The following is a 16,588-nucleotide window of genomic DNA, read 5'->3' as shown; positions in this document are numbered from 1 at the left end:
AGGTGTTGCTCAGCCGGATATATTCTGCTGGTTGACTGCAATGAGCTCCATGTCCTGCCTGAACTCTGGGGAGCCATCAAGTATGTGTGCATCAGCAAGGAGAGACGAGACCGGAGCTTCTACAGTCTCAGGTACAGTCCAGACCATCCCACTTGAAGCCCAGTGATGGTCACTCCAAACACACTCAGTAGGCACTGAGCGCTGCTGAGGGTGGATGTCCTGGAAGCCCTGCCCACATGTCATTTCTGGTGGGGGAGCAAAGAGCAGTGAGGTAGCCGTGCTCATTCCCGAAACCCACCCGGCCCCGAGTCACCTCCAATGCTATTCCCCCAGGCCAGCAGCGTGAGCCCCAGGACGGTGTTGCTCAGCCGGAATACCACGCCCAGGGACCGGAGGATGTTCACCACCTCTGTGGCAGCTGCATTGATCCACAGGGCGCTGGTCAGGAAGCCCAGGAAAGCAAAGAGCTGGGGGAGGGAACACGAACACGGCCTCAGTTCCTCAGCTATAAAATGGGACGATCATAGTATCTACCTTGTGAGGTAGTCATGAGCAGGAGTTAGTTGACGCAAAGCAGTTAGGGCCTGGCATACGGTAAGTGCTCAATAAAATGCTAGCTCAGCATTAATATTTTGTCAAAAAGGGGTACATCACAGCTCTCATCAGGCTTCTAGTTGATGGACCAAATGCCACCCCATCACCACAAAAAGGAACTCCATACTCATGAGCAGGTGCTCCCCAGCCCACCCAACCTTCCTCCCAGCCCCTGGAAACCACTCTGCTTTCTGGCTCTGGATTGGTTTATTCTAGACACATCATAAAAACGGCTTCATACAGTATGTGGGCCCTTGTGATTGGCCTGTTTCACTCAGCATCGTGTTTCCAAGGTGCGTTCATCTTGGAGCATGTGTGAGTACTTCAAAGACTAGTAAGAAACACTGGCTAACGTTTCTCTGGGCTTCCCTGGTGGCTCAGTGGTAAACACAGGAGACACAGATTCAATCCCTGGGATGGGAAGATCCCCTGGAGAAGGAAATGGCAACCCACTCCAGTATTCTTGCCTGTAGAATCCCATGGACAGAGGAGCCTGGTGGGCTCCTCTGTCCATGGGGTTGCCAAGAGTTGGACATGACTGACTGAAAAACAGCAACATTTCTCTAAATAATCGATTTGCTGAAAATTCAAATTCCTTTGGGTTCAAATTCATTCAGAGTTTCTAAATATAAAGACTAGAATTTTTAAAAGCAATAATTAGTTTAAGTAAACTTTAGAAAAAAACTCTCTGGACAAACTGCCTATAAAATTATTTAGCATCCTGCAGAATGGAGAGAATGGTGGTGGGGGAAACACCCCCAAAGACAAAACAATTCCACCATTGGGATGTGATCATTAGGAACTCAGGTGCTTTCTGGTTACAGTGGTGGAAAAGTCTGGTAGATCTTCAAAAAAGTGAACAAATAGTTCACATTTGACCCACCAGTTTCACTCCTAGGATGACAGCTAAGAGAAATGAAACATATCTACACAAAAAATTCTAAACCAATGGTCATAGCAGCATTATTCATAACAGCTAAAAAGTGGGGGGAGAAAAAAACCGCAGGGTTCATTCATGGGTGAATGGAGAAGCAACATATGCTATGCCTGTACAATGGAATAGTAGTCCACGAAAAGGAATGAAGTCCTGACACAGGCTACAACATGGATACACTTGAAAACATTTTGCTAAGTGAAAGAGGGCAGGCAACAAAAGCTACATATTGTGTGATGCCATGTATGTGAAATATTCAGAACAGAAAAATCTGGAGGGATTGAAAGACCGTGCTGGCCAGAGGATGATGGGGGAGGATGGAGAGGGACTGTCAGCGGGTACAGGGCTTCTTTTTGGGGTGATGAATCCCAAAGTGTGGTGATGGCTGTACAACTCCATGAATATAATGGAGTTGCCACTTCCTTCTCCAGGAGATCTTCCCAGCCCAGAGAGTGAACCCAGGTCTCCTGCATTGCAGGCAGACTCTTTACCATCTGAGAGCCATTGGGGAAGTCCTATGAATATAATAAATACAGTTAAATTGTACGCCTCAGATGAGTGACTTGTATGTGTGTATGAATTGCAATTCAATAAAATGAAGTTGTTACCAAAAAAAAAAAAAGAGGAACTTGAACAGGCACAAAATCTCTTAAAAGTGGCCTTTAAGACTTGTTATCATGAAAAGTGATTAGTGGCCTGACAGTCCCAGGATATCTGCCTGGGGGACCCCAGCGTCCCACCCCCCAACAGTTTGGAGAGCCGAGGTTTCTTACCCAGTGAAACCTGGGGGGCTCGCTGTTGGACGTGGCAAAAAAGGTCACTGCAGCCAAGGCCGTGCCCGCAATCATCACCACGGCCCAGACAGGAAAGAGGCCACCTATCTCATAGACGCCATCTGCAGAGGGATGAGAAGGGGAGCTGGTCCTCTCCACGGCTTCAACTTGGCACCTCCTCCTGAAAGCCCCTTGGCATTATGGAGAGGGTGTGGAGGGGATAAAACCCACAGATAAAACTCAAACAACTGTTTGGATATAAGGTAGAGACTTCCTGTGAGCCCAGCCCTGTCCTAGGCACTTCAGAGAGACAGAGAAATTGAAGACATAGCATATCCCTGCACTTGAGCTACTCACACTGGAAAGACAGACATGAAAAAGACTCTCCCGCCTGGAACTAAGATAGGAATGGCTAAGACCACTCACTCCTGCTATCCTTTCTTATGCCCAAGGCAGACATCACTAATCAACCATGATGCTTTGGTCCACCTGAGCTTAAAGGGAGCACCCTCCAGCCAGGCATTACCAATGGATAGGCATGGCTCCATGAGATGACCTGTACAGTCGAACTCAACCTTACTAATTCTGGCTCTCTTGAGAAGTCTACTCTATGAACCAATCCACTACAAAGTTACAAAGGTTTTAGAGGTTTCATGTTAAAACACCTAAGGGAGGAAACCCTGCAGGCTGGCAGAACACTCTAGAAATTTCCATATACCATCCTTTCATCACCAGTCTTAAAGGCAATGGATGATTTAATTGCCCAGACACATGTAACAAGACTTTTTTTCTTTCTTTAGTCCAGCTCATGGGCTCATAAACATCACTGCACTAAGGATAACATAAGGAGCTGAATATATAAAATTATGCACATAATACATGGCGGGAGATTTTTGGGGGGCAATTTTGACGGATGTGACTTTCACTTGTAGAGCTGGCTTTGGAACTTGACACCTGGGTGAGAGGTCCTTTCTCTGTATTTCTCAGTCCTGTGCTGGAGGCATTTCAGGAGGAGAGACGGGCATGGGGTGGTTAGGAGGGTCTTCTTGGAGGCTGAGGATGTGAGCTGAGCTGTAAACAGAGCGGGGCACAAGGGTTCCATGGGCAGAGGGAAGAGATGGAAGGGAAGGAGTTGAGCAGATTTGTGTCACCAAAAGTAGATAAAGGGCTGGGGAAGGTGGCTGGCTCGGGATCTCGGAGATCTCGGATGATGGCTGGGGGACGTGGCCTTTTTCCAAGAGGCACTGGGGAGCCATGGAGGTCTTAGAGTGGGGGAGTGATCACGTGTGACAAGTGGCACTTCAGAAAGATGGCTTTGGGGACTTTCCCAGTGGTCCAGTGGTGAGACTGTGCTTCCACTGCTAGGGGCACGGGTTTGGTCCCTGATCGGGGAACTAAGATCCTGCATGCTGGGTGATGTGGAAAAAAAGAAGAAAGAGGGCTCTGAGGGTGGCCTTGAGAAGGAAGATGGAAGTTGGCAGTGAGACTGGGAAGTCTGACTGGCGGACACGTCACCTCCTTGGGCAGGTGACCCCCTGCTGGGCTGACCCCTGGATGGAGAGAACCCCCAGACCTTGGGCAAGGTGCCAAGTCTGGGGGTTCTCTCTATGCAGGGATCAGTCTGGAAGGGGTCACAAATGCGTTAGCCTGAACCAGTCTTTCCCCAGCATGGACCTGCTACCACTAGACGGTGCTGGGGCAGGTGGACAAGACCCTAAATATCATAGAATCACATCTCAGTAAACGGATTCCTTCTTCAGTACTCTCACTGTAACAGAATTAAATATCTTAAGTCTACTGGAAACAAGGCTGGTTTCCTATTGATGCCGGTGAAACAGATTCCTTTCCAGTACACTGAAGTTAAAAAAAAAAAAAGAACTGATTAAAGAAAAATATCAAATAAAACAGTTTAGAATGGGAGAAAAACCAAGATGTTCTTGAATGTTGAATTTCTTGGGAACCCTTCTCTTAAGAAGCCACAAGAATGATGAACCAAGTGCCCGGGGGGACTGGAGAGGCAGGGCTGTCATGAACCAGCTCGCTGGCACCACTAGGGGGAGCCCTTCCCATCTCTGGGTTCACACTGACTCCTTCCTCAGCGACCATGTCTTCCCATAAATTGGAGGAGAAACAATTTGGCAGCTTTTTCATCTTGACGCTCATTAGCAAAAAAAAAAAAAAGCCACACTCAGCCCTGTATTTGATACCAAAACCCTACCGCCACCTCCAGGAGATGCCCCTGGGTTGAGGGACAGGAGCTCAGATGACAGAGAGAGGACTGGGCAGCATGAGATACTCAAGTCAGACAGCAGGAAGAACCTGAGCAGGAGGAGTTAGAAGACATCTGACAAGACTGGGCAGTGCTCTAGACAAAACAAGTCAGAAAAGGAAAGCCTGGGGCAGACGGGGGAAGGCTCAAGGCCCGCGGGGCCACCCAGGTCACTCAACAGGCAGTGGAGGGGTTTGTGAGGAGCTAGCCAGTGGGCACCAGCACCGGGGAGGGGGGCGGGGTGCCTCTTCTCAGCTTCTGCCAGTTTTGCTGTTAGGAATGTGGCTCAGATTATCTTGAGAAATCATCAACTCTGTAAATTTGGTAACGCAAGCAAATGTGCCAGAGGGCTGGATTTGGTCCAAGGGCCACCAGCGTGTCGCTCCCCTCTGAAACCAGTGTGACCGATGGACCACCGGAGGCTCGTGGCACAAGCACATATTAAGCGTCTGCTGTATGTTCAGGACTGCCCCGCTGGTCCAGGGTCCCCTGGGGTGGCTGAGAAGAAAACTTTGGGACTGTGGGGAGGAGGGGGGTTGGGCCCCCCCCAGGGTCAGGGATACTCACAGGCCCCCGACTGCAGGGTCAGGGTCACGAACAGGGGGCTGATGACCAGGTGCAGGCAGTTGAGGGGCCGCTTCCAGTTCCTGTCCTCCTTGTCAGGGTCCATAACGGGGACAGTGAGGAGCAGCAGGAACTCCACGGGCAGCTGTGAAGTGCGGGAAGGCAGGAGGGTGAAGGCAGGGAGGCCTGTGCTTGGCCTCCGCCCTGAGCTCAGTCGTTCAAGAACCAGGCTGGACTTCCCTGGTGGCTAAGAATCCGCCTGCCAATGCAGGGGACACAGGTTCGATCCTGGGTCAGAGAAGATCCCACATGCCATGGGGCAACTAAGCCCGTGCGCCCTGAAGTCCACGCTTGAGAAGCCCACAGACTGTGACTAGAGTAGCCCCCACTCGCCGAAACCAGAGGAGAGCCCGCGCAGCAATGGAGACCCAGTGCAACGATGAATCAACCAATCAACGAAAGAACAAGGTGCTACTGCTGAAGCGCCCGCCTGGCGCAGGCCCCCAGGCGCTCCTGACGGCTGCCGTTAACACGCCGCCAACAACCTAGTGCGCGCCACTGCCAACACTGAACAGGAACTCTTAATTTTCCTACCTTTTGGATAAAGAAACTGAGGCTCAGAGAGGCTAAAACTTCTCCAAAGCCACACAGGCTTTGAAACCAGGCTACAGGGCCAGCTCTGACGGACTCGATACCTTGTGTTTCGCTTTCACTTGTGTGTTTAGCCAGCAGCTAAACAAACAACACGTATGGAGTGCTTACCATATGCTAAGCACCAGAGTCAGTCCTCCGCATAGATTAGTTCATCAAATTGTCACAACCACTGTGGTAGGCTGGATACAGTTCCCAACTCTTCAATCCTCCTCCACCCGTAACAGAACTGATCACCCCCACACTTTTGTCAAATGACTAGAGTCTGCAGAATATATTTCCCTGTCCCACTGATGTTGAACTTGGCCATGCTGCTTGCTTTGGCCAATGGGCTATTGGTGAATGTGATGTGAACGAGGCGTAAATTGTGCTTGGGAGTCTGCCTTGGTCTCTTCTGCCAAGAAAAGAGATACTCCCACTGGCCCCAGAAGGAGGTATGGGGCAGACCTGAACCACCAACCAGAGTCATCTCAGGTGACTGGATGAGGATAAATATTGTCACATGTCAGTGAGATGCTGGGGGCTGTTTTTTACATAGCACTGCTGGCAATGGCACCCCACTCCAGTATTCTTGCCTGGAAAATCCCATGGATGGAGGAGCCTGGTAGGCTGCAGTCCATGGGGTCGCCAAGAGTCGGACACGACTGAGCAACTTCACTTTCACTTTTCACTTTCATGCTTTGGAGAAAGAAATGGCAACCCACTCCAGTGTTCTTGCCTGGAGAATCCCAGGGACGGGGGAGCCTGGTGGGCTGCCGTCTATGGGGTCGCACAGAGTCGGACACGACTGAAGCGACGCAGCAGCAGCAGCAGCTGCAGCACTAACTTACTGATACAAGGATTCCAGAAGAAAGGCGCTATCATTACCCCCATTTTACAGTGAAGGAAGCTGAAGCTCAGAGCGATGAAGGGACTTGCCTGAGATCATGATATAGCCAGAGCTGTCATGGGGTATAAATATTTGTTGTTCATTATCTGCCCCCTGGGTCTGAGGAAGCCTGAAAGGTATCCATGTTGGGGGGCTATGAGGTGAGGCCTCTGACTTTTTGGGTCTGGGTGGCGGAAAGCACTGCAGTCCTGCCTCATGGAAACCAGCCTGCTCACATCCAGACCTCAGGAGACAGGTAGCCCAGGGAAGCAGTGAACGGTCAGAAAAGTGCTATTTTGATCTCATTTAGACTCACTGTGACCCACTCTCGCCTGCCCCAGTTCCTGGCTCTCAGCGGGTCCAGAGGAGTCGCCAGCCTCCTCTCTGTCCTTGGGAAGATGCTCGCCTTCCTTCCTTGCAGGGAGGAGTCTGAGCCACGCTGCATGACTCCATTCCCCACGGAGTCCCAGTCTCATCTATTTCCCCATCAGGTCCTCAGCAGAGCCCCCATCCCGGCCCCCAACCTCACTGCTCTGGAGAAGGTGGAGGGGCCAGTGCCCTGTGCCATCATCAAGTCAGAAGCCTGGCCCCAGGGGCCCCCCTCACCTTGAACACCTTGAGGACCCTCCAGTACACGGGCTTGGTCCTCCACTTCCTGTAATCCAGGGGGTTGAGGGCCTGCACCAGGATCTGGGCCGTGGTCTCCGGGTACAGGAGCAGCGGCCGGTACTCCTCACCTGGGGGCGCAAGCAGGGAGAGGCAGGTGTCTGTGGCTGGCTCAGCCTCTGGGAAACCCTCTCCCTTCCCTCCCACCAGTGCCCCCAACCCCTGGGAAGAAGGAAAAAGCCCAGAGCCTGGGAGGGGGTGGGAAAGGCAAACCCAGCTCAGCCTGCAGTGAGAGCTGTTCACTGCCTCCTCCCTGGGCTGGGGGGGTTGCTGGATGGTCTCATCGCCCACCTCTTCAGCCCAGTCCAGCTGGCACCCCCACCCCAGCTGGACACAGAGCCCCTGGACTCACCATAGTCATAGCTGTTGGTGTTAGAAGACACCCGTTCCTCTTCGGAATCTGACAGTATCTCTGTAGGACAGAGCAGAGTTTCCCATGAGCCAGGTGGGGCACCCAGCCCCTCCCACCATTATTCTAGGGTAGGGCACCTCTGGGATCGCTCGGTATTCAGGGTGCAAGTGTCCAGGCCCCCTCTGTATCATGGACTTCTCAGCAATCACCCTGTATGCTCAGGAATTCTTACAGACTCGAGAAGTCTAACTCACAAAACATTTTCAGATATAGTGATGCGGCAGTAAGGTCAAATTTAATACGGCCGTCTGAAGACAACACTCAAACATTTACTGACTTCCACGTTGCACCTTCCAGAACTTGGAACCCGACATATTTTTCTTTTCCAGTCTGAAACTTTTCTCAGGAGTCCTTGGGATTAGAGGACCGAGCCCTGCAAAGAAAGGCTTCCCAAAAGGAAAACGGCTGTTCTCAAGTGAAGAGTGCTAGCCCTGATTCTGCCTGTGTGTGACTCTCTAGGCCTCATTTTCCCCTTCAGTTCCAGCCCAGTGAGCTAGGATGGGTTTAGAAGAGAGCACAGGGTACTACGTGCTGAATTCTGAAGGCCTAGCGGATAAAGAGAAGAGAGCAAAAATCATGGTAGACTTCCTATAGGAGGAGTCACCAATACCTGTGCCAAGACCTCAGGAAATGATACAGTCTGGCCCTCTGGAAGCTCACAGTCCAATAGACAGAAACATAAGCAAATTAATAACAGAATGGAGAGATAAAGGTTGTGCTGGAGTGAGTCTGAAAGCCGTGCAAGCCCAGATGAGACACCTGGGGGTCTCTGCAGAGCTCCCTCCAGGCTGAGTCCTTAAGTCTTTTCAGAACAAGGACACACCAGGGAAAAAGGACAGCACAGGCAAAGCCTGGAGACAGCCAGAGGGAGCGTGGCATGTTCAGGGAGGTGGGGGTGGCCCTGCACAGTTGGGGAGTAGAGTTTGGGGTGTGAATGAGTTTGGTGAAGAAAGCTGAGGCCCAGCACAAATGACAACAGATCAAGGGCAAGGTTCTCAGGCTCACATGCCAAAGAGGGCCAAGCACATCACGGGACAAAGTGAAAGAGGCTTGGGGGAAGAATTCTGGTTTCCCAACATAATCAGGTCTGTGCACGTCGGGGTTGACAACAGAGAGCACTGGGGACTGGGGTAAATGGGGGAACCATGCCTTTTCCTAAGGCAGAAGCCCCATTCAGCTTGAGACGTGTATCTATATATGTGTGGGGGGGGTGTGTGTGTGTGTGCGCTCATCCGTGTCCGACTCTGCAATCCCATGGACTGTAGTCCGCCAGGCTCGTTCGTCTGTCCTTGGGATTTCCCAGGCAAGAATACTGCAGTGGGTAGCCATTTCCTTCTCCAGGGGATCTTCCTGACCCAAGGATCAAATCCACGTGTCTAGGGTCTCCCACGTCGGCAGGTGGATTCTTCACCGCTGCGCCACCTGGGAAGCCTGCGGGTTGTATATGTGTATGTATTTGTGAATGTGTATTTGTACGTGTTGTGTATGTGTTATGTACGCTCATGCTGTTTATGCATTTGTGAATGGATGTGTGTGTTGCACATTTCTGGATGTGTGTGTGCATGTATCTGTGTGTGTGGAAGCACCTGGCAGGGGGCGCGTTCTGGGATGCAGGAGGTGACGGCTCTTAGGAAGATCTGCCCCAGCAACAGGCAGGAGCACGAAGAACTAACGAACTTGGACAAGCAGGTGATGATGAGGCTCTAGCAGCACAAGCGAAGGCACAGAGGGGGGACCTTGGTAGAACAAGTAGAAAAAGTAGGAAGAGGAGATGGGCACTGGCACAGGCCTCCAGAAGCAGAGGCAGCAGTTTCTGGGCACAGGGGGCTCCAGACCCGGGGTCCTCCCTCGGGGGCTCCACTCAGACCTCACCTGGGGTAGCCGGCATGGAGCAGACCAAGGATCTCCTCCGCTGCCACTGGTAGATCCAGGTGCAGAGAACCACAGTGACCACGTAGAAAATGTAGAAGCCCAGGTAACCTGCAGACAAGGGCATGGCGTCACCAAGTGGCGTCCTGGCCGCAGGGCCCAGAGAGCAAGCGCGCCCAGTCTGGCACCGGCACCTGGCGGCAGTGGCTGTGTTAGCCTAGCCTAGCCCAGCCCAGCCCAGGCAGCAAAGGGCCGTTTCCTGGAGCCCCACTGCCTCCCCTCCCCCTCCTTGGCCCATATTTTCTCCCTACCAAGGCCACCCCACCTTCCCCCCACCCAACCAATCCATCCATCAACAGTGGGTGTAACCCTGGCACAGACAGTGGCCTCCAGGACACAGTTCAAGTGCAAAGGGCTAGTGTGCGGCTCTGTGCCCTGAGAGACTGAGCCCCTGCAGACTGTATCCCCCAGTCTCTGGCTGCCCTGGGCCTGCGCATGGAGCCCCAAGAGTAATCAGAAGGCAGCAGGGGAGGGTCTGGGGCACCCCCACCCTGCTGTGGGGCCCTGTCTCTGGCAGGACCCGTGACCTTCCGCAACTCTCGCTCAGGCAGGGTGACCCCAGGTCTGGGCCTGGAGCCCTCAGCAGGCTCCAGCCACCCCATTCTCTGCCCACTTCAGGGGCTCCCACTGTTGCTGACCCCTAGCATCTCTGCATCGCAGCCACCCTCCCTGGTTTTTCTCAACCCTCTCTAAGTCGCCCCTCCATCATGTCGTTGGAACCATCTGGACGGAGTGACCCTGTGGGTCACAGTCAGCATTGCGGCTGTACCGCTAGTGAAAACTGGAGATTGTGAAAACCCAAACGTCACCCCGACTTCGCCCTGCCCTCTTCGGTGATCGGAACCACAAGTCCCCTTTCATGCCCAGGCCACCAGGGTCCCAAGCAGTGGTTCCATCACTCAGAACCAAAAGTGACTCTGTGCCCTGCAGACCACCCGCTCCCTTCACCCCCCCCAACCCCGCACCTCCCAGCCATCAGCCCTGGGGGGATCCCGCCCTGGTCCCGCAGCGGCTCACCCAGGGCCCACGCCAGCGTGACCCTGCCGCGGTAGAGCGCGGTGAAGATCAGCAGCACGGCCGCCATGTAGAAGATGATGTCTCTGAGGAAGGGCCTGGAGGCCGCCGTGAAGGGACGCAGGATGGCGATCCCGCCGGCTACCACGGTGGTGACCAGCACGCCCGCGCCTGCGGGAGAGGAGGCCAGGCTCGGTCCACCCCGCGCCCACCTCCGGCTGCCCTCCCAGCCCCCTCACCCGCAGCCGGGGCCGCTCGCTCATACCAAACAGGGCCCCGAAGGCCAGGCCGGCTGTGCGCGGGTCCGAGAAGGCCACCAGGGCGCTGAAGATATCCGGGGCCCCGTTCCCAAACGCCAGGAAGGTGACGCCATGGAGGGACATGTCAAGGGGCCTCAGTGCGGGCGCTCCAGGCTGCCCAGGCCACGAGCCATCCCCCATCTCCCAGGCCCTCACACCCTCCGGCCCTCCCTCCAGGGTACCAGAACTGGACCAAAAGGATACTGCCACATTGTGGGAAAGCTTGAGGGTGGTGGAAATGGCCGACAGGTTAGGGCAGAAGCTACGGAGGAAATCGGTGAGTACTTCCACGGCGAGTGGCTCCTGCCCCCGGTCCTTCCCCCCAAGCCCAGGGTGTGTCCTCCCCAAGTCAACCTCCCACCCCGGGACCCCCGCTCTCCCGTCTACAAGCTGGACATCAGGCCAGGGCCAAACTTACAACTTTGCTGCGGTGACTCCCAGAATCAGAAACAGATAAACCAGCCAGAAAGCCTGGGCGAGGGTAGAGGGGGAGGCCAGAGATGGGAAAGAGCATTAAGTCCTGCTGGGGCCACGGGCCCCTCTCATCAGCCCCCGGCCCAGAGCGGAGCCTCACGTAGAGGGTGATGGCCAGAGGGAGGAGGCGGGCTGGGAAGTGGCAGAAGATGCCCTCGAGGTAGTCCAGGTAGCCCCCGTCACTGCGGCAGTCGGGGTTGGTGCGGACGAAGGCACAGCGGTCAGAGGCGTTCAGGCCACACACTTCTCGACACTGGAAAGGGAGGCGGGGGGTGGACATCAGAACCCACCACCCCATGATCCACTGGACCAGCCTCACCTAAGCAGTGAAGACAACCTCCTTCAGCCTGGTCCCTAAATCTCCCAGGCTCCAGCTGCACGCTTTCATTTTAAAAAATAAACCTGTACTTGAAATGAACACAAGTAAGTCATGAATTTGTTATTTAGTTGCTAAGTTGCATCTGACTCTTTGAAACCCCAAGGACTGTAGCTCACCAGGCTCATCTGTCCATGTGATTTTCCAGGCAAGATTACTGGAGTAGGTTGCCATTTCCTCCTCCAAGGGATCTTCCCAACCCAGGGATTGAACCCGTGTCTCCTGCATTGGCAGGCAGATTCTTTACCACTGAGCCACCTGGGAAGCAAGTCATGAATACACATATTTAAAACAAAACAGGAAATTTCCTGGTGGTCTAGCGGTTAGGACTCAGAGCTTTCACTGCCAGGGCTTGGGTTCAATCTTTGGATGGGGAACTAAGATCCAGCAAGTCATGCAGCATGGCAAAAAAAAAAAAAAAGAAAAGGAAAGGAAAAGAAACAATGTGTAACGATTTCTAAATTCTCCTTTCTCATCCCTGCCCTCCATAATCCCACCTCTCTCCTGCCATGACCAGCTTGAAGCAGACCCTTACAGACATTTCTCAGTTTAATGACACTTGTAGATACATCTCAGTACAGAGTTTGTTTTGTTTTATAGAAATGGGTCTGTCCTAAAGTTCTCGTTTCTGAAACTTGACATCTACCACTTCACAGACATGCCATTTATTAACATATTGACAGACATAATGAAGAAAGCAAAAACATTCTGGGTGATTTCTATATGCCAGGCACAGTGCTGAGCTTAAAAGGTTACCTCAGTTAATCTACACAATGATCTTACAAGAAAGATAAGATTAGCCCACCAGGCTCCTCCATCCATGAGATTCTCTAGGCAAGAATACTGGAGTGGGTTGCCATTTCCTTCTCCAGGAGATCTTCCCGACCCAGGGATCAAACCCGGGTCTCCTGCATTGTAGGCAGACGCTTTACCATCTGAGCTACCCGGGAAGCCCATTACACAGATAAGGAGATTTAAAAGACAGTATTTCAGGGCCCACTCAGTGGTAGAGAAAGCGCTGGAATCCAGGCAATTTGAGGTTCTTCTAAATTTCCTGTCCTTGACCATTATTGCCCCATTCCTGGCTCACGGTAGTCTCAGGAGTTCATGCCATGGATGACTTGCAATAGAGGGAACATTTCCCTAATGACAAGCAGTTGAGTGTGTCTACTTTTCCATTAGCACCAACAGTCAACGTCCTTGCACGTGACTCTCTGGGCACATGTGAGAATGTTTGGTCAGAGAGACTTCCAGAAGTGAAAGTGCTGAGTCAGACAGTCTCACAGTCTGAGTTCCTCCAGAAGTGCCCTAGAGACAAGGATTTCTAAGCAAGCAGCACAGTGGGGAGGTGTGGAGAGCACAAGCACCAAGATAGGGAAGTGAGCCAGGGACGGGAGAAGCAACCAGCGCAGGCTGGGCTGAGATGGTGTCCGCCATGGGCTGGCAGCCCCAGGGGCAAGGGAGCTGGGGTTTTATACACCAACTCCTATCAGTCATCAGGTGAGCAGAGCCGGGGAGGGAGCTGCTAGGTCCCCAGCACTTCTGGCCTGCCATGCTTGCAGGTGCTTCTGGAAGAAGATGCTGGTGACCTGAAGTCAACAGAAGCCCACCAAAATGGCAGGGTCAGAAACTGCCTGATGGTCCAGTGGTTGGGACTCTGCGCTTTCACTGCTGAGAGCCTGGGTTCAAACCCTAGTCAGAAAACTAACATCCCATACACTATACAGCATGGCTGGAAGAAAAAAAAAGAGGTCCAAAGGATATGGGCAGAGCCCTAAGAGTGTCTGTCGCAGAAGGAGAAATATCTTAAACCTCTGAGGGATTTTGCTAAAATACCCTCCCCAAATCTCTACCTGGGGCTTCCCAGGTGGCACTAATGGTAAAGAACCTGCCTGACAATGCAGGAGACACAAAGAGACGCAGGTTCAATTCCTGGGTCAGGTCTGTATAGTCGAAGTTATGGTTTTTCCAATAGTCACATACGGATGTGAGAGTTGGACCATAAAGAAGGCGGAGTGCCGAAGAATTGATGCTTTTGAATTGTGGTGCTGGAGAAGACTCGAGAGCCCCTTGGACGGCAAAGAGATCAAGCCAGTCAGTTCTAAAGGAAATCAACCCTGAATATTCATTAGAAAGATTCATGCTGACAAGTGTGAGAGAGGCTGGGGAGAAATGGAACCCCTGTGCAACTCCTGTTGGGGACGTAAAAATGGTACAGATGTTGTGGAAAAGAGCATGGCAGGTCCCCCCTCCCCAAATTAAAAATACAATAACCAGTTCTAGGTATGTAATGTACAAAGTGATGACTATAGTTAACACTGCTGGATGGTATATATGAAAGATGTTAAGGCAGTAGATCCCAAGAGTCCTCATCACAAAGAAAGAAACTTTTCTTTTGTGTAGAAGATGATGGATGTTCTCTAAACTTATTGTGGTCATCATTTCATAATATAAGTAAGTCAAAGCATTGCGCTATACATCTTAAACTTACATGGTACTGTAGGTCAATTGTATCTTAACAAAAACTGGAAAAAAAAAATAGAATTACCATACAATCCAGCAAATCCACCTCTGGGTATTCATGAAAAAGAACTGAAAGTCAGGTCTCAAAGAAACATTAGCACACCCGTATGCATAGTAGCCTGATTCGCAACAGCCAAAAGGTTTAGGAGCAACCCAAGTGTCCATCAGTGGATGAATAGGCTGAGCAAAACGTGGCCTATCCATATGATGAAGTGCTATTCAGCCTTAAAAGGGGGGAGAAAATTCTGACACAAGCTACTACATGGACGGACCCTGAAGACATCATGTGAAGTGAAACAGGAAAGTATTTAATGCTCAGCTGTGTCCGAGTCTGTGACCCCATGGACTGTAGTCCGCCAGGCTCCTCTGTCCATGGGATTCTCCAGGCAAAAATACTGGAGTGGGTAGCCATTCCCTTCTCCATCATTATTTATACGAGGTACTTGGGAGCAGTGAGACTTACAGAAACAGAAAGCTGAATGGTGACTGCCAGCTGGGGGAAGGGGAAGTGGAGAGTTATTTAATGAGAACAGCTTCAGTTTTGCAAGATGAGAAAGTCCTGGAGGTAGATGGTGGTGATGGTTGCACAATGAGAATGTCTTGAACGCCATTGAACTGTTGGCTTAATGGTTCTAACCCCTCCACAAGCCCTCTCTGAACTTCTACCAATGCAATGCTGGAGGTGCGATTTCTGGTAACCTCTATCCCCTGCTTACTGGCTCTCTCTAGACGCCACACTGAGCCCGCCACACCTATTTCATGCACTGTTCCTTCTGCCTGGGGCATCTTCCTCAAGAAAACACCACTGGTTCATCCTCCAATCCTCAGATGCTTCTTCCAGGAAGTCTTCCTTGACCACCCTACCCAAAACATGGCAGATCCTCCAGTTACAAACTCTCTTCACCCCTGGTCTTCCTTTTCAAAGCACTTCTCGTGTTTTGAAATCCCCCGTTATTTGTAGGATGACAGACTGACTTAATGTCCGCCTCCCCCATCAAAGTCTCGCACACAGTCAGGACTCATAATTTTTTGCCACACACTGTGAAAGTAAAGTCGCTCAGTCGTGTCCGACTCTTTTGCGACCCCGTGGACTATAGCCTACCAGGTTCCTCCATCCATGGGATTTTCCAGGCAAGAGTACTGGAGTGGGTTGCCATTGCCACACACTGTGCTGGACCCCAACTCGCCCAGTCTTCAAAACAGACCTAGGAGGTTGGTACAATTGTTCCCACTTCACAGATGAGAAAACTGAGGCACAGAGAGGCAAAGGGACTCACCCCAGGGCACACAGCCTGTCTAAAACCACCGGGGCTGCTGGCAAGGGTGGTGATGAGCTGGAGGGGGTGTGCCCTGCTGGAAGGCATCCAAGTTACAAAACAAAAGGCTGCAAGGAGATCAAACCAGTCAATCCTAAAGGAAATCAACCCTCAATATTCACTGCAAGGTGTGAGGCTGAAGCTGCAATACTTTGGCCACCTGAGGTGAAGAGCCAGCTCACTGGAAAAGACTGATGCTGGGAAACACTGAAGGCCACAGGAGAAGGGGGCGACAGAGGACGAGATGGTTGGATGGCATCACTGACTCAATGGACGTGAGTTTGAGCAAACTGCAGGAGACAATGCAGGGCAGGGAAGCCTGGCATGCTGCAGTCCATGGGGTCATGGAGTCAGACACGACTTAGCAACTGAACCACCACCACCCCACACTACCAAAAACCAAACAAAGCCAAAACCAAAACCACGGCAGCTAGACTAGCCCACGGGCTGTCAGTTTTCCATCCTACACCAGTAAGACTGGTGTGGAAGACCAGGTAGCTGAGAGGAAAGGCAGCCTTGAGTCTGCGCCCCAGTTTTGCTACCAGCTCACTGGGTGACCCTTGCTGTGCTGTGTGCTCAGCTGTGTCCGACTCTTTGCGACCCCATGGACTACAGCCGGCCAGGCTCCTCTGTCCATGGGGATTCTCCAGGCAAGAATGCTAGAGATTATCCCCTTCTCCAGGGGATCTTCCCAAGCCAGGGAGCAAACCCCGGTCTCCCACTTTGCAGGCAGATTCTTTACCATCTGAGCACCAGGGAAACGGCCCCTTTAAGGTGTCTGGACCTTGCCTTCCTCACCTACAGGGCAGTCTTCATCAAACCCAGCCTGGCCATCAGATCTTGGTGCCACATGTTTTGTTAAGTGCTTCTGCACACACCCTTTATAATTGACTATCAAACTGTAGATGGGGGCTTCCTAGGTGACT

General features: G+C 52.1%; 1 protein-coding gene across 3 annotated transcripts in view; it reads right to left on the bottom strand.

Moving 5' to 3' along the window:
- The window catches only part of SLC8B1 (solute carrier family 8 member B1), a 29,224-nt gene that overhangs the window by 6,062 nt on the left and 6,574 nt on the right, over window positions 1-16,588 (bottom strand). For 2 of the 3 annotated variants that reach the window (XM_018061170.1, XM_018061171.1), the window contains exons 4-14: window positions 11,548-11,700; window positions 11,392-11,444; window positions 11,178-11,235; window positions 10,940-11,045; window positions 10,678-10,845; window positions 9,604-9,711; window positions 7,672-7,731; window positions 7,260-7,390; window positions 5,138-5,279; window positions 2,302-2,492; window positions 314-467 (exon numbers count right to left, since the gene is read on the bottom strand). In XM_018061170.1, the coding sequence (XP_017916659.1) occupies window positions 314-467; window positions 2,302-2,492; window positions 5,138-5,279; window positions 7,260-7,390; window positions 7,672-7,731; window positions 9,604-9,711; window positions 10,678-10,845; window positions 10,940-11,045; window positions 11,178-11,235; window positions 11,392-11,444; window positions 11,548-11,700 (1,324 nt within the window). The remainder of the gene's footprint in view (window positions 1-313; window positions 468-2,301; window positions 2,493-5,137; window positions 5,280-7,259; window positions 7,391-7,671; window positions 7,732-9,603; window positions 9,712-10,677; window positions 10,846-10,939; window positions 11,046-11,177; window positions 11,236-11,391; window positions 11,445-11,547; window positions 11,701-16,588) is intronic. The other variant, XM_018061172.1, reaches the window with a different exon arrangement.

The sequence above is a fragment of the Capra hircus genome, chromosome 17 (genome assembly GCF_001704415.2).
Source record: "Capra hircus breed San Clemente chromosome 17, ASM170441v1, whole genome shotgun sequence".
NCBI classification, from domain to species: domain Eukaryota; kingdom Metazoa; phylum Chordata; class Mammalia; order Artiodactyla; family Bovidae; genus Capra; species Capra hircus.
This window is presented reverse-complemented; position numbering and strand designations above follow the sequence as displayed.